The sequence below is a fragment of the Aquila chrysaetos genome, chromosome 13 (genome assembly GCF_900496995.4).
Source record: "Aquila chrysaetos chrysaetos chromosome 13, bAquChr1.4, whole genome shotgun sequence".
Taxonomy (NCBI): domain Eukaryota; kingdom Metazoa; phylum Chordata; class Aves; order Accipitriformes; family Accipitridae; genus Aquila; species Aquila chrysaetos.
Genome location: NC_044016.1, coordinates 20,028,140 through 20,049,890, shown reverse-complemented (window position 1 = coordinate 20,049,890; position 21,751 = coordinate 20,028,140). Strand labels below are relative to the sequence as shown.

General features: G+C 42.1%; 1 protein-coding gene across 2 annotated transcripts in view; it reads right to left on the bottom strand.

Annotated features, from left to right (window-relative positions):
* Positions 1-4,756: 4,756 nt before the first annotated feature.
* KCNK17 (potassium two pore domain channel subfamily K member 17) overlaps positions 4,757-21,751 on the bottom strand; it is a 50,155-nt gene continuing 33,160 nt past the window's right edge. Inside the window, exons 5-6 of one of the 2 annotated variants that reach the window (XR_003926409.1) lie at positions 19,038-21,364; positions 4,757-4,767 (exon numbers count right to left, since the gene is read on the bottom strand). Coding sequence is in view for 1 of the 2 variants with exons in the window: in XM_030035938.2 (XP_029891798.1) it covers positions 21,069-21,364 (296 nt within the window). In the remaining variant the exon portion in view is untranslated. Of the gene's footprint in view, positions 4,768-18,089; positions 21,365-21,751 lie in introns of those variants that run through there. The other variant, XM_030035938.2, reaches the window with a different exon arrangement.

Below are 21,751 nucleotides of genomic sequence, written 5' to 3'. Positions count from 1 at the left end.
CAGTGTTTAGGTTATCTCACAAAATCATAAATCATTTGCAACTAGATAAGCAATAGACACTGACTTCACAGCCCTATGCAGGCTACCCAGATTAGAAATATGACACAGGGGAATTTGTAGGGTTTGTCACCAGTTTAAGCCATTTGTAGAATATATATGGTAGAGAATGGGTGTAGTTTTTGCTCAATCCTTTGTGCATTAGCTGGAGTTGTAATCCAGTTGCCTGAGGGCTGCAGTGACTGTTGTTGATATAGCTGCAAATTATGACTTGCTTCAAGTGAAGAGAGGGCAGGAAGGCTACTATTGTCCAAAAGGGTGTTCCTGAGGCAAACTGCCTTGATCGTTCCTGTTAACAGTGATGATAACAGCGCTATTAACATATATTCCTTGCTGGAGGCTGATATAGTAACAATGTGGCTGCCCAACATAGGGTTGCTTCCTACACACATTTCAGTGACTAGACTGAGAATCTCACTGCTTTACAAAGCATTACTTTCCAAATCTCTGCCACTCCACAACCGCATCATGTAACCTCCTTCATTTCCCTGTTACTGCAGCCAATTCCTTCGGGATGCAAAGCCTGCAGTCCCCCTTCCCACCTCTCCCAAACCACATAGAGAATCAAACAACTCACTTCAAATTCATCTGCATTTAAATACACTTTTTGATAGCTAAAAAGACTAGAATTCTATGTCTAATAAAAAAAAAAGATGCTGAGGGGTCAAATTATAATTGCTGGAATGAATTCTCTGCAGTCTGATCTGCAAAGGATTCAGGACTATCAGTTCCCATTGCCCCCAGTGAGAGAGAGTGAAGTATCAGTGTTTCATGGGTTCACCCATACTACATTACACAAACCAAAGTACTAACAGGATTACTTGTTGGACTACCTAACAAAGATTTTCTCTGTGAAGAATTAAGATGAGTAAGGTTAATGCTTTGTAGAAAGGGAGAAACTCTAGGTACCAGGCAGATCCCCTGTTCTGTAGTCACTACAGTTTATGCAAGGAAGCACAGCAATGCACTAAGCTTTCTCCCTTTGGGACCATGGAAATGGATCAGTCTTATCTTTTTGATGTGCTTTATCCAGATTTGTTTGGCACACCAGCAGGTGGATACTTACTGATTTCTTCTGAGCTTACAGTTCTATCATAATAGGGTCAGATTTTTCACAAGGGATTACTTAGCCTCAAAGGACAGAAGAGGACAGGAAAACAACATGACATTTTTAAGAATTAGACATTGCTTTTCTGCTAATAGAGTGCACAATGAAAGCATGTTTGGTTTGCTTCTAGAAAATAGATGAAGGAAAAAAAAAAGATTTTGATCAAGCAGAAAAGAATGGGATTTGCTGGTAGCAAATAGACAGCATTTTTCATCTCCTGAAATACCTAGCATGCTATTTGAAGTAGATATGATAATTATGAGCACTATGTCAGTGCCCAGAGAGATAGAAGAAAGGAGTCATACTGTCTCTCACTGGATAATTAACCTTCCATTACCATCCAAGAGGGTGGGATGAGATAAGCTGTGTACGTGGCAGATGGGAGGAGCAGAGCAAAGAGGATCAGAAATGTGTGAAGGTGAGAAGCTAACCAATGTGCAAAAATGAGAAATAAGAGTCCAGTAAAAAGTAATGCTTCAGCCTCCTCTTTTCCCTATGGCAAGAGACACAAAATCAGAAACTAGGATGTTCTCATGTCCCTCAGTTCTACTTAACCTTCTTTAGCAGCACTCATGCTCCAGACCTTTTTATTTCCTAGCAAAATCTTGTCATCATCCCCAAGGAAATGGGCAGTTATGATAGCTTTCATTTCACTTATGGGGTAACAGAGGCTAAAGATGTAAATCATAGAATCACAGAACAGTTTGGGTTGCAAGGGACCTTAAAGATTATCCAGTTCCAAACCCCCTGCCATGGGCAGGGACACCTTCCACTAGACCAAGTTGCTCAAAGTCCCATCCAACTTGGCCTTGAACACCTCCAGGGATGGAGCACCCACAGCTTCTCTGGGCAACCTGTTGCAGTGTCTCACCACCCTCACATTGAAGAACTTCTTCCTTACATCTAATCTAAATCTACCCTCTTTCAGTTTAAAACCTTTATCCCTCATCCTATAACTATACTCCCTGTTAAAAAGTCCCTCCCCATCTTTCCTGTAGCCCCCCTTTAAGAACTGGAAGGACGCTATAAGGTCTCCCTGGAGCCTTCTCTTCTCCAGGCTGAACAGCCCCAACTCTCTCAGCCTTTCCTCATAGGAGAGGTGCTCCAGCCCCTTGATCATCTTCACAGCCCTCCTCTGGACCTGCTGAAGCAGGTCTATGTCTTTCTTATGTTGGGAGCCCCAGAGCTGAACACAGTACTCCAGGTGGGGTCTCACCAGAGCAGAGTAGAGGGGGAGAATCACCTCCCTTGATCTGCTGGTCACACTTCCTTTCATGCAGCCCAGAATGCAATTGGCTTTTTGGGCTGCGAGCACACATTGCTGGGTCATATTCAGTTTTTCATCCACTAATACCCACAAGCCTTCTCCTCAGGGCTGCTCTCAATCCAGTCTCTGCTCAGCCTGTATTTGTGACCCATGTGCAGGACGTTGCACTTGGCCTTGTTGAACTTCACGAGGTTCGCACAGGCCCACCTCTCAAGACTGTCAAGGTCCCTCTGGATGGCATCCCTTCCCTCCAGTGTGTCAACCGCACCATGCAGCTTGGTGTCATTGGCAAACGTGCTGAGGGTGCACTCAATCCCACTGTCCATGTCGCTGACAAAGATGTTAAACAGTGCCGGTCCCAATACTGACGCCTGAGGAATGCCACTCCTCACTGTTCTCCGCTTGGACATCGAGCCATTGACCGCAACTCTTTGAGTGCAACCATCCAGCCAATTCCTTATCCACTGAGTGGTCCCTCCATCAAATCTATGTCTCTCCAATTTAGAGACAAGGATGTTGTGTGGGACAGTGTCAAATGCTTTGCACAAATTTGCTTTTGCAAACACTTTGTCAAATTTGCTTTTGCAATGTATTCAGCTATAGAAATCTTCTTTCTAGGATTTTTCAAAGCATTAAGTCTTTTGACAGTTGTTTGATTTGATAGAAGTTAGATATGAAAGGACTTCTGAAATATCCACTAACCACTTACGTGCCTTTTTAGGCACATATATACCTTTAAAACTGAGACATAAGTGACTCATTTCTAAAAGTGATATAGAAGCTTAAGGCTATGCCTTATGGTAGGTCTCCAGAGAGAAAGGTCATAGGAGTTAGGCTTTAAGCATCCTTAGGTATCTGAATCTTTGCAAACCCTTTGTGGGTCCTAACTTTCAGCTTGCCTGGTAGGTCAAGCTAGTTGCTCAGCAAGGAACCTGAACTTGACTGTTCATAGATGGAAAGAAAAAATGTCTGGCTGGTATAAAGATGACTGCATAACATCCTCAACTCAGGGCCCCTGCTTTGCCTAGAGAACAGCTATGCCACCTCTGACATGGAGTGTACTACCTTCTCAAACTCCTTAAAGGTTTATTAAGTGGAAGACGAAATGTCGTTACAAGGCCTAGTTTATAAATAGGAGATGCTACAGGCAGGAGGGCTGATTCATTTTTTTCTGGCTAACTCTGTGGAGCAAGGAGGGAGGCCTTTCACAAGGACTCACTTGGCTTGGCCTCGTGTCTTCAGTTTCCTGTGTCTGCTTCATAACAATAAATTCAAGGTCTATAAAATAACTCTTGTGTCTCCAATATATTAATCTTGTTGAAAGCACAGATGTCCATTTCTTCAATGGAATAATAATAATAATAATAGCCTGTCTTCCTTAGAGACTGGAGTGGTGTGAATAAAAGAGCTCTGCTAGACAGCAAAGTATGCCAAATGGGCATATTTTACTAGTTGAGAAAAACAGCTTGTCACTTCTAATTGTTCAAATCATGTGTGATTCAGTTCTTCCTGCAGTTATTTTTAAAATGTTGTTAAGAGGGTATAATGTGCAGCTAAGAATAAAAAGGGTGTGAAATTGTTAGCTGCCCTGGTAGGTAGGTGGTGATAATGAACATTTCATAAAGTTCTTGTTAACAGACAAATCTCTGTAATGCTCAGGAAGTCTCATAGCGTTAACAGTCTCTCACTAAACTAATGGCTCTTAAGGAATACACACAGGTTTTGATCTGCTGCTTTTCTTTTTTTTTTTTTTTTCTTTTTTTTCTTAATTATGACTTACAGAAATGAGCTAAAATCAGAGTGAGGAGTCAGAACTCCAGGATACCAAGTGTTATCTTGGTGTCCCAAAATGGCATCCAAGACTGCCGATTGGGACCCCAGTGCATGGTCTGCAGCTGGCTCACAAGTCGCGTTGTGTGCTTGGCACCATGCCCATCTCTCTCCATGAGAATAGCTGCAGCAGACACTTCTCTGCTTGTGTGGCAGACCTTGTAACAGGTCTCACTTTCAAAACATGGCCCACAAGTCTGACATTTGGGAACAATTGGCTTAGTTCTTTTCTGGCCCATTAACTACTCTTGTCATTATGTGGGTATATAAAAGGCCTGCTAAAGTAGCTAGATTTCTCTGGAGTATCAAAGCAACTCAGCTAACACTGATAATGAAGACATTGGACAAGATTATTTAGGTTACTGAACCACTGCAGTTAACAGCCAGATCTCAGCACTACACCTCTGCCTAGTGTGGCAGGGCTGGAAGAGCAGTGGTCACTAAACCAGATGGCCATGCCAGGAGAAGTCTCTTGTGCTGACGCAGTTTTAGCAGCAGAGCTGTGCTTCACCAGTTGAGCTTGTCTTGTCCCTGTGACTTCACCTGGTGCTGTTTTGCCAGGCCATGGCTGCACCTACAATATCTGTAAACCTGCAAGCAGCAACCTCCACATATGCCTGAGCTGTAGTCACTGAAACTCATGTAGCAGTGCTTAAATTAACTTCAGACTTGTTAACATGGGTGCAGGCAGATACTAGCTTGGATGCCAGCAGTGTAGCTGTGGCATGAAAGAGCTCAGCACGAGCTAGCTGCACTAGCACCTATCCAACCTTACAACAAGTGTTACAGCCATTGCTGTCCGCAGGGCTATGGTGACTTCAGATGGGGGGCTTTCTGTTCTCCAGGGACAAAGTCCAGGAGCTTACTTTTAGATGAAATATCTGCTACTCCTCTGTTGCTGCTAGGACACAGAAATCACTGTATGGAGCAGAGATTGAAACCTGAGATATGGAGGGGATGGAAGGATGGAAATGGCAGTCTGGAGCACAAGAATCAATGGGAACCTCAAATCTCATTCAGGCTGTCCCAGTGCCCTTGGAATAAGACTAACTCATAGTGTGGACAGGGAGCAAAACTGTCAGTACTACGGAGAACTTCACAACCTCACAATGCAAGGGCTCACAGGGCTTTCCTGCCTGCACCTCTGACATGGAGGCATTTACAGGCTGGGTGTATAGTCTCATAAACATACCCTAGTCTGACTAAAGGGATTTTTTTGCTAGGCTCCTGCACAGCCTTTTCTTGCTGACCTTTGTTCTTGTTCAATTAACCAACTTGGTGGATAACCAGAGTCCCTTCAGCCTATGCCATACCTTGCTTTTCTGGCAGGTATCTTGCAAATCTTGTTATTGGCATTTTACGTGCAAGCTTCCTGCAGGCACCAGAGCTTCTGACTGTGGGTCTTGCAAGTGGTGACTCCTCTAGCATCCTGCAAACGTAATTTCTTTTTTGACTATGGGCTCTGGCACTACAGAGTTCACTTCACAGGGTGACCTCCACATTTGTACTCACCTTTTGTGTGCGATCTCATCCTCTGGGGGAGCTTATCTCCCCAACTTTAGATGTTTATAATGTGAATCTCTATCTGAGGTAGTCATGCTAAGCTCACTTTATAGCTAATGGAAAGAGATACTTTTATAGTGAGATTTATCTGCTGTCTTTTCATCAGCAACTTGGGAATGAAATGAACCATGCCCTAGCCATATCTTTTTTTCTCTCTATTAATTATCAGGGGGACTTAGTATCTCATTCAGATGTGAGTGTCTACATTGGGTGAATCTCACCCCATGTGACTCCCTCAGGTGCTTATAACATCATCTGATTGTAATTTAGTTTTCATTGGCATAATCGTAACTAAAAATCTCATCAGTTAGATCTAGCGTGAGGTTAATGAGGGATTTGCTTCCCATGAGCAACTTGTCTGGGTATTGGAATCGATCTGACCTACAAAGCAGAATGAAAAGGATTCTCAAGGCATGGGAGTAGGCCAACAGTTTTTAAAAAAAATTGTGACATGTCTCTTTAAAGAAATCTGGATCACAAAAACACATTGCTGAGTAAGCAATACTTTAAGACTGGAAGAACTGTCATAGAGACAGGACTTCTGAGTCTTACTCCTACCTGTTGGTAGGAAGCATTGCCTTTGTGGCCTTCAGGTCACTTACAGCCAGCAAGTCTCCCAGGAAATAATGTGTACTTGCAGCAGAGACAATAAAGAAATAAAAGGAATTCCCAGCATCTTGAAAATTAGTTTAACAAAAGTCTCGGACTCAGTGCATAACTGTAATGAAAAACAATTCAGAGAACTGATCTGAGGCTTAATTATCACAGTCATAAAAGGCTCTGTGACCTAAAAAAAGACAAGAAATAGCAACCTCAGGTCTAATCTCACTGATATCAATAGAGTTACAGCTAGCATGATCTGAGCCTCCGGACTTTGTATTTAACCATTAGTTATTCCAAGCACCCACAAAATGCCAGGCACCTGATGGACAGTTTGATAGATATGTTTCTTTCTTGGAAGAACAGAGCAGCCCAATCCATGTGAAACTTGCCATGCTCTGAGAATGCCCCATTCAGGAGCCAGTTACCTCTAAGCTAAAGGATTTTAGCTCTCCACCCTTCTCTGTAGAAGCAGTCCTTCTTGGATGCTGTAATTTTTAATGGTGTTAGTAGTACCACACAAACTCTGGTTCGAAGCAGGAAAGGGAGAGGGCCTTATGAGTACACAAGCTGAACAAAAGCTACAATATCAATTTTCTGCACAACCACTTGGGAGGAATGAGGAAACACCACTTACTTTCCTTAACCGTCCGGTCATTGTTCAGGTTACTGGTTCACACTCCAGATAAGGGTTAAATTATAATCCATTGGCAAATGACTTTGAAAAGAGTGATTCATTTACTATGGTGAACAGATGCTTGTTTCATGGACAGAACACATCATCGGTCAGATTTGTTTCTTGAATTATTGAGGCCCCTACTTAATGGTGTCAGGAAACAGCAATGTTTGTAGACAGATAAAGGTATCCAGGTGGGTCTTCCTACATCACAACTCACCAGCAAAATTGTCATCAACAGTCACAGCTTTGGAGCAGTCCAAGTGAATAACCTCATACAGTAGCTGAGAAATTAGGGGCAGCAAAAATGTTAATTTTCAGACATGAAATACTTGGTATTTACCAGCAATAATTATTGACAAAAACTGCGTAGTAGTGAGAGTGATGAATCTTATTCTCTTAAAATATTATTGGAGTGTTAAGACACTTATGGAAGAACTGCAGCTCCTGTCCTGCCTTGCCAAGAAAAGACTCAAACCAGCACCAGTCCCTTTATACCAAACCAGTAGATTTCTTTGCTAATGGTTGAAGCAATTCATATTAGTTAACACACATGGGCTACAAATTAGGAAAAGACTTACTGTGGGGTGGATCCCAGTCTGATGTGAGGGTTTTGGAAGGACTCTGCAGGCTTCCTGCCCTGGTGCAGCATCTCCACAATTCCTGCAAGTGAGAGCGAGCAGGAGAAAGGGAGACAAGTTGAAAATTCCCAGAGCCAGTCACACTGGGACTCTTCACTTTGGTACATGAGTGAGGTACACTGGCCAATAATGGGATGACGAAGGTATGGCTTGCAGAGAAATGGGAGATTGCTATGTATTTTACAAATAATTTTGGTGTCTGCTGTGCTTACCTGGCTACTGTGACCCCTAGCAGGTGGGGACCTCTGGGATACAAGCAATTTTAGTCAACAGTTCTCATCAAGCCAAGAATATATAACAAAAGGCATTGTCAGGAATCCACTGATTAGCAGCTGGGAATAGTTTGAGGTTTACCACTTAACTAAAGCCACACAAGCAAGATTCTTGTGCAGACACAGTAGTGGGTTTAGGCAAATGCACAGGCAGGAGCACAGCTTAAGACTGCAGTGCAGACATACCCTGAAACCTTTGACTTGAGTACTTGCATCCAGTACAGACTATGAGTGAAACCCATCAATCTGAATAGACAAGATGAGCAAAAAGAGGTCCCAGGGTCAAGCAGCAGGTCAAAATGAAAACAGAGTCCAGACCTCTAAACTACCAGCTAACCACCCAGTTCACTGGTTTGCACTCATCTTTCTACAACCCACCTCTGAGGTTAACATGAGACATGTTCTGCCTCAAGTAATGCAGGCACAGAAAAAGCTGAGAGTTAGTGTATGAATGCAGATCTTTTTGGTGTAGGTTTACATGTAGGCATGCATGCTTTTATAACAGAAAGTATGATCCAAATTGACACCTGGCTTGTCTGTGCAAGTGTGCATGAGTGACCCAGGAATAATAAACTAACCCATGCGTAATTTGGTGTTCACAAACAACAGTATAATACAAGACGTCATACAGGGCAGTTCTTGAGGGCAGCTCTGCAATAATGAAAGGGCAGGCATGGCCCAGCATTCACAAATCACCTTCAGGTAATAAACCTGAATACCTAGTACATATGACTTCCCCAACAACAGCAAGACAGCTTGTACAGCTCCTGACATAAGCACACCTCTCATCCAAGAGTATCAAGAAATTCCCACCAGAAATGGGGAAAAGCCTGGATCAGGTAACCTTGATGCTGCAAGGCTGTGAAAGATTATATATAAAGAGAGGGAAAAGACAGTGATATTGAAGGTAATGGAAAATGCCTTCCCAGATGCCTGCTCCAATGAGCAAGGTGTTTTGTCCTTGTTTCAGAGCCGCTGAGACCAGTAACAATAAGCAGTGGTATAACAGTGGGCCTAAGCCTGGCAGCAATAAATGGAGCAGTGGGGAAAGAAAGGCATGTTTATGGCTGTTGCATGGAAGTCATGCAAAATGAAACATTTTACAGCCTGGAACACATACATCATTTAAAGCTGGGCAAAGCTGCTGCACATCCTCACTTCATAACACTTGTAAATTCTGCAAGAAGAAAGGGTGAATTAGATTTCATCACTGCCTCATCAACTTCAATGCACTTTGCCACTGGCATTACTTTGCCTTGCCTCTGACTAGCTGCTGCTCTGCCATTACCAGACTCCCATTATGCTGAGTATCCTTGCTCAGCGTGGCCTTCAGGACGTCAGCTGCTATATAGCTCAGTAATGCCTGGGCTGCCCTGAGGGAGAAGTCTTCCCATGCAAAGCAAAGCATGTATCAAATGAGGGAGCTCTCAGCATTTCCCATAGCTGAAATCTCAGGAGAGGGACAGGGACCTATTTCAGGCCCCAGGGACATCTCTTATCTTTTGGTGGGCTAAAACACCACTGCCCATCATGGTTCAATTGGCATCCCTGCATCCAGCACTCCCTCCTTTTGTGCTCTCTTCCATTCAGGTAACCATGACTTCTGTGCTATGCTCACGTCTCACCCGCTAACCTGCTCATTCATCTAATCTGTCTGCTTTGCAATCTATCCACCTTAAAAATCACTTAGAAATGGGCACAAAAGCATCCCCTCAGACACTGATGTTAATTTAAATGAATCAATCTGGATCATCCCCTTGGGTCTGACTCTCATTTATATTTAAAATCACATTTCACAGATCCAGGAAATGGAAAATTAGATCTTTCCAATTAAATTGGCACTTTCCATTAATGCCAGAGGTCTGCTGTTTAGTGCAGTGGCAATCAAACAAGACCAACATGTTGATTTCTGCATTCTCCAACACTGTGAAGAAAACGACTATTAAAGAAAAAGACTGAAAACATTTTAGCTGAAGAAATAGAAGAGGCTAAACCATTTAATGCATCTATTAAAAAAAAAAACAAAACACGTCCCTGCAGATGACATTATTTGCTTTTGGTGTCTGATGGTGTCATCTTTGAGCTGATTCTTTCACACCTGCTTTCTTCATCGCTGGTGGTGCTAGAATTGCTATGTCTTCCTTATCCATAGGGAGACATAAAGCAGGCCTTATTCTCCTCAGTCTTGATTATCCTATGCAGGAGAAATCCACGCTCAAAAGATACGGGGTGGTAAAACCTTCCAACAGTCTCTATATGGAACATAGAAAACTAAGAAAGAATCAGAACAGATATATTCCTGTAACTTTTACCTCTGCCCTTAAAGAGACTGAGAAACCAACATTACAAGAGAGGTTTGTCTAGCTTCTTAACAGCTGAGTACTGAATTATATAGTCAGATAAATACATAATTTAAAACTATTTGATTAAAAAAGAGAAACTGCTCAGGGTACAGGTGAACTCATCGATGGGTTGGAAGTGGCTCTTGGGCTGCCTATGAGCACCCCTACATTTAGCTTATACTGTGCAAATGAGAATGTGCGCATCCCACATGAAACATTCCTCAAACAACAACATCAGAGACTGACCAAACTATTTCAAACAGGTAAGCAGTCTTGTCCAGATCCAGTGCCTGCTTTGTGTCACAGGGAGGCTCTTCTGCTTCAAGGGATGTAGCAGCTGCTGCATCCACAAAGGAAAAGGAAAAGTGGGAGTGGAAATCAGAGGTGTCCCTCCTGCACCGGGAACATGTAAGACACCACTATTCTTGACTTGGGGCTTAAGTGGAAGGAGCCCAGAGCTCCTACCTGGCCTCCAGTACAAAAAAGACTGGACAAGCCTGACTGACCTTCTAAATCTAAAGAGATCTAAATCTCTTACATTTATCAGTTAACTTTCAGCTCCAGCTGAAAATGTTATGGTGGGCCTACATTCTTGGCTGAGATAAGTTTGTACAAATCTACATTGTTTGAAGATATGATCCACTGCCTTTAATCACAATATGCTCACTTACCCATCAAGTATCTGGCATATATTTAGTGTTCTTCCATTATCTTGATCTCTAGACTTTTATGAGGGGGAGGAGGCATGCAGATTGGATCTGAAGTTTAACTGAGAACTTCTCAATGGGAAAACAGCTGAAGTGAGACTTGGCATTTATAAACAACTTACAGACAGTGCTGGCTTTAAACGCTCCCTGTGATTGCTCTTTGGAGGCTCCTAAGAACAGCACTCTCCATTGCATGGTAATGAAGCCGGGGTGACAGCAGTGTCAAGCAGTGGCTGCTGGCATGTCTACACCACACAGCAAAGCATGGGCGCAGAGACACCTGATCCATCCAGCAGCATTGCATCTAGCAACACAAGCAAGAGGGCCACAGTGTAGCACAGCACCTGGGAGGGAGGGTCTTTCCAAGGAAGCCTGCTGCTTTTAAACCAAAGCTAGTTTCTCCAAAGACGTCTGCTGTCCATCATTCAGACGCACCAGCTTAGGTAAGAATAGGTCAGCATTAGCCCATGTGCCTGCGTTGCACGAGGTAGATGTGTCCATTCCTTTTCCAGCTCCCAAAATGACCAGGCTGTTAAAGAAGAGTTTTAAAAAAACGTCCACCTCCATCAAAACCAAGCACAGAACCAAACAAAAATCTTGGGTTAAGTGTGTGTTGTGGTTTCAGCCCAGCCGGTAACAAAGGACCACGAAGCCGCTCTCTCACTCCTCCCGCCCCGCTCCGGCGGGATGGGGAGGAGAATCAGAAAAAAAGAAAAGGAAAAAAAACAACAGAAAAACCCCCAGAACCTCGAGGGTTGAGATAAGGACAATTTACTGGGACAACACAAAAAGAGAAGTTACAACAACAACGGTACTAATATATACAAAACCAGTGATGCACAGTGCAACTGCTCACCACCCGGAACCTGATGCTCCGCCACTTCCCCCACCGAAAGCTGAGAGAGCCCCCCCAGCTCGCTCCCCATTTATATACTGAGCACGATGTCACATGGTATGGAATAGCTCCTTGGCTAGTTCAGGTCAGCTGCCCCGGCTATGCCCCCCCCCCCCCCCCAGGTTCCTGTGAAAATTAACTCTATCCCAGCTGAACCCAGGACAGTGTGGGAAGAGGAGATCTTTAAACATATGAAGGGTATAGGAATAAGTAGTTTGAGCCTGAAGCTTCCATTTTGGGGTGGAAAAACAGAAAAATGTTTTACAAAATGTGAGAATAAAGAAAAATGTTTGAGTTTTTATCTCTTTGTAATGAAAATAATTGGCTTGGATTGAGCCCTTCCCTGGGAGTGTCTGTAGACCAAATGTGACACAGCTGTCAAGTGCCTGAAAACCAAAATGTGAAGCTGATCTAAAATAAAAGCAAAAGTGATTGTTTTATTTCCATCAACACAGAAGACTAATCAGAGGCCTAGACACAGGGCAAGTAAAGACCTCTAGGATGTGATTCATCCAACATCTTAATGTGCACAATGCCGAGGCCTCCTGTACAAGCATCTGAAAGACGTACACACTGTTCAGGCAAAATGAATCTGATTCTAAAAGTGGGTCTGACAAATCATACCCTTGAAGTCCTTTGATTAATTTATATATAGAAACCTAATATTGGGCGAGATTAATTCTTTGCCTAATCTTTAACAAATCAGTCTGCAACATTACAGTGCCCTTTTCAGTCAAACTAAACATGTTAAAGAACAGTAGAAGCAGAAACAAGAAGAAAATTTTAGAGATGGATGAGGCAAGGGAAGGCTGGAACTGCCCTGCAGTACCTGTGCAGTGACAGTGATACCCTGGGTTTCTTGTATACCAAAAGATTTTACCAAAGCTACCTTTTGCTTGTAATTCAGGACTGCATGCCTACAGCCACACGCACCAGCTAAAACTTAGCATGACATGCCTGATGAAGCTTCAGGTGTGCTCAGATATTTTTTTTTCCCCACAGAAATGCAACAGATGGAAACTAGATTACCTCTGAGAAACTGGCAGCCACGCAGACCATGTCTCATTTTCCTCAACAGCTGTGTGGATGCTGCCACCAGCTAGAGACAACAGCTAGTCTAAGAGATTGTGTGAGTACTCACAGCATGCTAACAATACTCCACCACATTAGTAGAGTGCATTAGCTATCTTATTTCTGAAAGTATTGTACAAATCTTTAGTGATTTCTTTGAGTATTTCTGGGAGCTACAGAATAAGGAAGATTAATTCAATTTTATTATTGAAAAAGTTGAATTACAGAGAAGTGAAAAGCTAAAGAGAGGTCTTACTCCTCCTTCCAAGATTTGCTAGCCTAACTATGTTGGTCCAGAATGCAACAGTTATTCCAACAAGATAAGCCTTTATTTCCTTGGGGAAAGTAATATGAGCTTTATACTTGTTAGGAGGGTTTCCTGGTATAGCAATACCACTTGAAGTTCACTGGCAAATACTTCCTTGTGCAGATAAGGTTTGAATTACTCCAGAAACACATGCTCCTACAACATGATCCTATGTTCCCTCCACTCTACTTCACCATTTCTCATATACGTAAACTATTGCATTCAAAATCCTGTTCCTACTGTATCGTGTACCGCTGTGTGTGTCTGTGTGCATGCAGAATTTGAGCATCCCTCATTTCTCAGGTTAGGACTGTCCTGATCCACAGCAACTTGCTGAACTGTACAGCAAGTTAACAGACATCTAAACCAAGACCTAAAGTAACCCTCCCATGCCCATCTGAGTGAAGGCATCTCAGGCTGCAAACTTGAAAGTTAGTATCTGTGTTTCTTAGAGTGAATCAACAGACTGCTGCGCAGGTTTCAAACCAGATGTAAGGTCAGTCACACCAGACCCTGCCTAATCAGCTGGCTTTGCTCAGAAATACGGTAAGGGAGGGCAAGGCTCGGAGACACAGCTCCTATTGGCAGTCTCTGACAGCTCCCTTTTATTGCAAAGCAAATGGTGTGGAAGACTATAGGTGAGAAACTTGCTCACCCGCCCACAGGTCAACTTTCTTTCTGCACATCATTTATTTGTGTAATGGCATTGCACAGTTATTCCAGCTGCATGTACAGCTACATCCTTGAAAACAGATTGCTCAGGTCTGATGTAAATTAACTGAGTTCAGCAGAGCTTAACCATATTCTGCAGTTCTGCATCACAGCTGGCATCCTCAGGTCTCTCCAGTGGCAGCTGGTCTGTAGGTGCCTGAGCCCCCCTATTTAGGGGCTATCAAACTCCTCAAAATTGCTACTAGCTACTCAGCAGGTGCTCACTTCGATTTGGGGCCAGAATTTGAAGCCTCTGCCCCTCCTGAGCTGGAGCTGCTAGGTACCTTGAGCTGAGCCTTTTTCAATCTCTGCAGGTACACTTGTCCCACTTGGTGTAACTTGTATTTAACATTCACGGGAATGGATCCTAAATGTCACATTTTTGCATCCCCTATACCTTCACAAATGACCTATAGAGTCAATCACTGTTCCTTTCCTTTCTATTCCTGCAACAAATGATTTAGCTTAGGAGGCTGAGGAAGAGTAGCTTCTGTTTAGCCTGGGGCCTTTGCTGTGATACAGATTTAAATCCCTTGATTTTAATCACACAAAAATATGAACCTGCACCGCTTTGACCTAAATGATTTCCCTGAGCATTTGGCTGCTGGCTGTTTTGAGATGTCTCTGTTGAGTTTCCACAAACAGAAGATTCATGTGTAGGTGTCTGTCCCTGCCAGGAATTGTGGCCGAGTGCTGTGTGGAAACAGGTGCCTGTCTGAGCCAGTCAGACATTTCTGCTTGTTTTTGCAAGCTCACATGGACAATTCCTTGCTAATGAACAAGGGAGGTCTCCCAATTATGCATTTACGCATTCCCATACATTATATGAGGAGCATGCTTACCTTTCTCAGGGCTAAGGACTCTGCTACAGGACAAGTCCATCTAATACCAAGATGTTACAGTGCCTGAGAACCAACAAGCATCTAGACCCATGAGAGCTAACTTGATGACACCTGTAACAGCAATTCTTCACACCACTGGCTACTGCTATCCAAGTGCTGGACTATTCTTTCTCCTCCTATTGTAGTCATTCCCTAGGGGCTAAATCCACATTACGATTTACACATGTAATGATTCATCATTAGAGAGAGGGTAGGTAATAGTTCCCTGCGTCACAGACAAGTTAATAATTTATGAGCAGTGAAACAGCTTCAAGACTGGCTGAGATGGCCTGCCCATGAACCTTAGGTAGATGGCATTCATGTAATACTGCTGGCCTGCCCTACCTGAGTCAGAGTGGAGACTTGAAAATGGGTCCCTCCTTCTCAGATGTGAGTCCCAAGCACTTTATTTCATTTTTTCAAGACAAAGCACTGGCTTTATATCTAAACCTGAACATAGTCCAAAGGCACTTCACTATGCCTGAGTAGGAATGGGGTCCTGTCCACCCATTTGGCTTTTTGGTTTTTTTTACTGGCTTGGTTAGCTCCTTTCATTATTTTCTGGATTCAGTGAATCCCACTGTTAGCTACTCCATGCACAGCAGGGAATATTACCCTGTTAGAGAATTAGATGTTATATAGGGGTGATGCAGATAGAGTGGTAAATATCCTTATTTGTGAAATCAAGCAGAAATTCTGTGACAGATCCTAAATTTTCCAAAGTTTTAGTCCAGTGTCATAACAAGAACACTATACAGTACACTCTTTTGTGGCTACTAGCTGTCATCATTATATTTTATGTCACATCAAAAGATATCCTCATATTCAATCCTTATGCCTTCAACTCATTGCTCAGCTGAAATATTCTGTTCTGGGCTCAAAAGCCAACTTCCCTTAAAAATAAAGGTACCTTAGCTCAAAACTTGAAAAGGAATAAAAAGTTTTAGAGACCATATCTGCACATATATTAACATCCACAGCTTTAGAATACAATAATCCTCTGAAACCTTGTTCAGTGTTGAAGATCTTAAAATAGTTTTCATGTGTTTCCTTGAAGTTCATTTTGTCCTATTCCAGTATGCATAGTTTCTGAATGCCATGTTGCTGCTGTCTCCTCCAACAACAGTGACAGCTTTTCAGTGGCTCTTACTGCAACATGCCTTGACCTCAGAGGTACCAGAGATCCTCTCTACCTCTTTAGTGCTAGCTTAAAACGTGTATCAATTTATCTCTGAGAAAAAACCCTCAAACCAGCTGTTTGAATCTCAGTCCTGAGAGATGAGAATTTTTAAGGGCAGATATTGTTCCATTACAATCACCCATCTTTCTAAGAAACCTTTGCAACTTTGCCCAGAACTACGCAGCATGACAGATAGTTGCCTAAATGTTCAGACTCAACTCCATTTCAGCTGTAAGCTTCCACGTAATTTTATGAAAAGACCAATTTTTTATTGCATCCCCTTCTTCTATCAGCCAGAATATTTATTTACAGAGATGGCAAGCTCGTATTATAAGACCTAATTACATTAAAATTTTGCCCCGATTCAATTGGTAAGTAGCCACTTGTACTGATGTAAGCCTTTAATTTAGAAAGAGAAAATCAAAGTGAGGTTTGCCTTACCTGAAGTGTGTCAGAGATGAAGCGTTGACTCCTTTTACTGAAACTTGTAGGCAGGTATATAGCAATGAGAGGAGGCTACACCAAGATGAAAAGCTGAACGTTATTGCACATTTTTGGAATGGCACAATACTCTCTCAAAATCTGGAGGAGATCCCCCTCCAACTAATTGTATCTGCTCTGTGCTATCCTTTGTATAAAGATGTTCTCTGTGAGATAAAAATAATTAGTGTCTACAAATTGTTCAGTACAATAGAACCTAAATCTTGGTTGATATCTGTATAGATAAATGAAAATTCTGTAAGTTTTTATGAAAAACACACAGAAATAGACCATCCCATCAAGCTCACTCAGACTGGAAAGATCCATTTCTTCCCTGGGAAGAATCAGGTCTACCAGGCCTGCTGAGCATGCAACCTGAATAATGGAGATAGTTTGGAGAGAGTGGCAGGCTGTGGACTATGGACTACGAGGAGGAGAATGGCTTGACCTTGAAACACAGAATCACAGAATGGTTAAGGTTGGAAGGGACCTCTGGAGGTCATCTGCTCAAACTCCCCTGCTCAAGCAGGGTCACCTAGAGACAGTTGCCCAGAACTGTGTCCAGATGGCTTTTGAATATCTCCAAGGATGGAGACTCCATCACCTCTCTGGGCAACCTGTACCAGCGCTCAAGTCATCCGCATTGTGAGAAAGTGTTTCCTGGTGTTTAGGAGGAACCTTCTGTGTTTCAGTTTGTGCCCATTGCCTCTTGTCCTGTCACAGGGCACCATGAAAAAAGCCTGGCTCAATCCTCTTTACACCCTCCCTGTAGGAATTTATATACATCGATGAGATCCCCCAAGCCTTCTCTTTTGTAGGCTAAACAGTCCCAGCTCTAAACTGAGCTAGCATATTAGTTGTGCAATAAGATATCAGTTGCAAGTTAAGATCTCATCAGCCAACCACTGTGAGAAAAATGTCATCCTGGATTTTTTTGACTTGGAGACCATCATGGGGCTTTTTTTTTTTCTAGTCTAGGGATCCTAAAATACTATAGTCAACAAGACTATTAAAGACTGTGCAGTACTGAGCAGTCTGTACTATGTTGCTCTAACATCTTATTACATATTTCTGGACATATCTCTCCCCAAGGGGTAAACATCTCTTTTGGACTAGCTGAAGAAGCCAGCATGAGAAACATCGAGGCTGAAGCCAGGACTTGTCCTTGGAGTAGGGGAGCTAGAGAGAGGCCTATTTTCTTGCTTTAAGGGATTGATTTCCTGGGAAACTGTATAAAGGTCAGAAGCACATTATGCTCTATGTGATTGTGAAAAGGCCTCTGGACAGTGATGTTGCATAAATATTTACAACTACCCTTACTAACTGAACCTGTTTCCAGCCCCTACTGCTCCCAAGGAAGAAAACAGGATAACAGGGAAGAATTAACTTGTGAAGAATAAGAGCAGTGAAATTCTAACCCAAAATCACTGATGGAAACTGCACACTTATCTGAACAGGAAGAGACATTATTAAAAAAAAAAAACAAAAAACAACAAAACAATCAAGGAGCATCTGTAATTTTCCGATGCAGATTACAGAAGACTGCAAGTCAGCTGTGACAAGAATGATAACAGCACCATGCTTTTATTTTCTTTATTTTACCCTCGAGCAGATAACCTTTCATATTTTGGTAGAGTAGACACATCAGTGATGATGTTTTTGTGATGTTGCAAAACTCCATTTTCTTCTCATCCCTCTGGAAACAAATTCATCCATGTCATTTAACCACAACACAGCTTTATAAAGAACAGAAAGACTAGAGGCACAGCCATTTGTGAGGACTTAGATACAATAATATTTATTGTCCGCATCAAAAGCTAGCTGTGGAACTGTCAATGAAAGAGTATTCATAAGTGACGACATGCTAATTTGGAGTCAGAGAACCCAGGCAGAGATGGTATTTGACTCATTTCATATTTTTTTTAGGTGATCCAAGACCCAAGCAGGCAACTTGCAGCTTTGGAGCTACATGTGGCTTGCAAGCAGTTCAGATGTGCCTCCCATAAAGTATGCTGTATCAGACAGTTAGTGGCAGGACTCCGCTGGTGGTGAGCTGCTGGGTAATACAAGAGCACAGCTGCGGAATGAGGTGAATAAGCAAGGATTGCTAGGACAGATATTGAGTCACCTTGAGACCCAGGCACATGCTTAGTTTTGTGGCTGAACCCTCACATACAGTGGAAGCACCGAGACCAATGAAGAATTACTAGTTTTTCCTTTTTTCAGGACTACTCCTAGAGCTCCTCTTCCTTTTAGCTTTCAGAAGTATATATCAGCTCTCCTAAGGCATGCAGCTATGTTTGCACTTCAGTGGGACCAGGGTGCCCAAACCTCTAAGGCACTTTTGAAAACCTCATCCACAAACTACAAATACGTGGGAATATGAATTAGATGTGATTAATATAATAGACATTCAAATTGAAAAGAAGAAACTCTTCTCAAGCTAAACCTTCTCAAAGAGCAGAGCTGGTAGAAATTCCCAGAACCTGTGACATTTCAAGTTAAAGTTGAAATAGATTTAGCATAGTCATTCGCATGCTTTGACAGTAGAAACTCCTACTACCTTCTGGGCATCCAGATTTTACAATACAGTTATATTTATTAAGTTTTGCACCTGAAGGAAGGTGCAAAGGATATGCATAAAAATGCATCAATTTTATGCTGTGGAATTGTACTTCCCTTAGGTTTAAAGAAATTCACTTTGGTCTTATTGTAGGCTAGCCCATTATAAACTTTAGTAAAACCTACATTGTGTATCCATCAGCAAAAATCACACAAGACATAGAAGAAACAGAAAAGTTTATGCTAAAGGCTGTTAAAGAAGTTACCCAATGTTCAAAAATTGAAATTATTTATTTTGCATCAGTTTCGCAACTATGACCTGAGATTTCCACTACCTCCCTTTCTTATCTCTGCTGCCCACTGAAACAGTATTTGAGAGATAATTTATTACTATGGAGTTGGCAAAAGGCCAATGACGAAAAGGCTGACAAAAGGTTGACAGACTAAATTTCATCCAGCAGATTCCTTTCCTGCATTTTCTCCTGTAATCAGCTCCACCATATATCAACACTCAGACTGGCCTACTCTGGAAATACTTTTTTCACAATGCATGTTCCAGAACTTGTGTTCCTGAAGACTCTAAACTTCACTTTCTGCATTTCTGTGAATCCAGCTATGGATATTTCTAATTCCGGAGTCCTGCACTCCAACAGACTGTGTTTTCAGTCTTTTCTCCACAGTCCATGTGGAATCTTGGTCCAACACAGCAGCTGAAGGCTCACCCAAGTGCTTTGTTCTGGTTTACTACTATGGTCAAGTTTTCAAAGTTAATGCTCTAGGATGCAAGTAGCACAACAGGAATAAGAAAATGAGAAGATTAGATATGGGTATATAAATGGCAGCAGCAGTTAGACTCTGTTGGGCCTTTATAAATGGCATAATTTATCAAAAGATTTCTGAGAATTTAATGGAATTAAAAAAAACCATTTCTGTTTCAGGATTGACACAAAGGCCAAATAAGCAGGTCTGGCGTTCTACAGATCAAAAGATAGTTGTACTTATATGACATGAGAAGTTCATCAGAATAGCATGTCTTGATCACAGTTGAAGATACTTCAGTCCGTTTCTAGATTAAAGTAGCCCTTATTAACATTGGCCATGGGATAATGTTGGAACCACTGGTGCTTAGAACTGCCTCTAGTCCTCCTTTTCTGGCTTTCAAGATGTGGCAAAATAAAAATCTATCCAAATGAACCATCACATTTAGCTGATGACATTTGGTCCATGTAACACTTCACATGGGATGAGCCTACATAAGTTCTGGAGTAAGGAATAGCTTATCTACTTAGTCTCTTTTTAATATTAGTGGACCTCTGATGTAGAAATTTCTTTTAAAAAATTGAATTACTTGTTTCTATTAGGCACCTTTACAACCTCTGCCTCATTGCCATCCGTGTACTAATGATCAGAGAGCAAAAGCACATTACCACCTTTGGCAAGCACAAGCATACAGGTAACGGAGCACCTTCGCAGTGACTGCCAGATGAGTTTAATGCTTTTCGTTAAGTCTTCTAGCAGCATGCAATTTGTTTCCAGCATTAAATGGCACTTGCTTTTCTAGTTGTGGTATTTGCAAAATGCCGTGCTTACAATCAGAGACTACAAGAACTTTCAATGCAAAGAAAAGGACAACAGCTAGTGTTGTGCACAGATATCAAAGTTTACCTCATATATTGAGGTGGGAGGGTAGGTAATATCTCTGTAAATCTACTTTTGGCTAAGAGTCCTGTTGGTAATTCTTGGTGGTGCTGCAAATGAAACATTTTGTTGACATCGCTTAATTCAGAACAGAAGCATTTCAAGTTCAATAAGCAAGCTTTCACCCATGTGAACATCAGGGCAGCTCCATTCCCACATTTCTAAGTGGTGCATCTCTGGTGCACTAAAACCTAAGAGACACCAAGGATATGTTTCTTCCCTAGAGTGCTTCTGTAGGAGCTGTGTAGGTGTGAGATTCATCTGGTCCTTTTGGGTTTGTGTCTTTGTCATTGCAGATCTCCACATCATGAAGTCCTGTCATACTATTTTTGTTGCCATCCATTAAGTCTTCTGCCATCTCGGTGCTCTTCTTGTTGCACTGACAGAAGTCACTGGAGCTCTCCAGAAAGTTGATGCAAAATTTGATAACCAGTGCTAGCCAGGCCATCCCAAAGAGGATCCACAGAGAGATTACATTCTTGTACCAGCCTGGATAGGTGTGGTCTGGGTTCATCCCTACAAGAGAATCACCCAAAACATTTCTCGATTGGATCAAGAGTGCTTCAAAGGAGACATCACATGTAAAGCAAAGACAGTGGAAATATGACCTAATATTAGTGATTTCTATATAAAACAGGTATGCCATCTATTTAGCATGTGAACAGATGTTGTAAGCAGGTATGTTTTATGACGTGTGAGCAACAGCCTAGAACTCCCTAGGGATTCTGAAGATTACCCGTAAGAAAGAAAAATAAATCCCAAATTAAATCTATGTCAAAGTGAAATTATTCACATTTAAGCATACAGTTTCATTTCTCTACTTGCCACTCAGCATCACAATATTGTATTAGTATGTAACAGGGGTCCCCTGCAGGCAGAGAGGTAAGTGGGTTTTATGTAGTG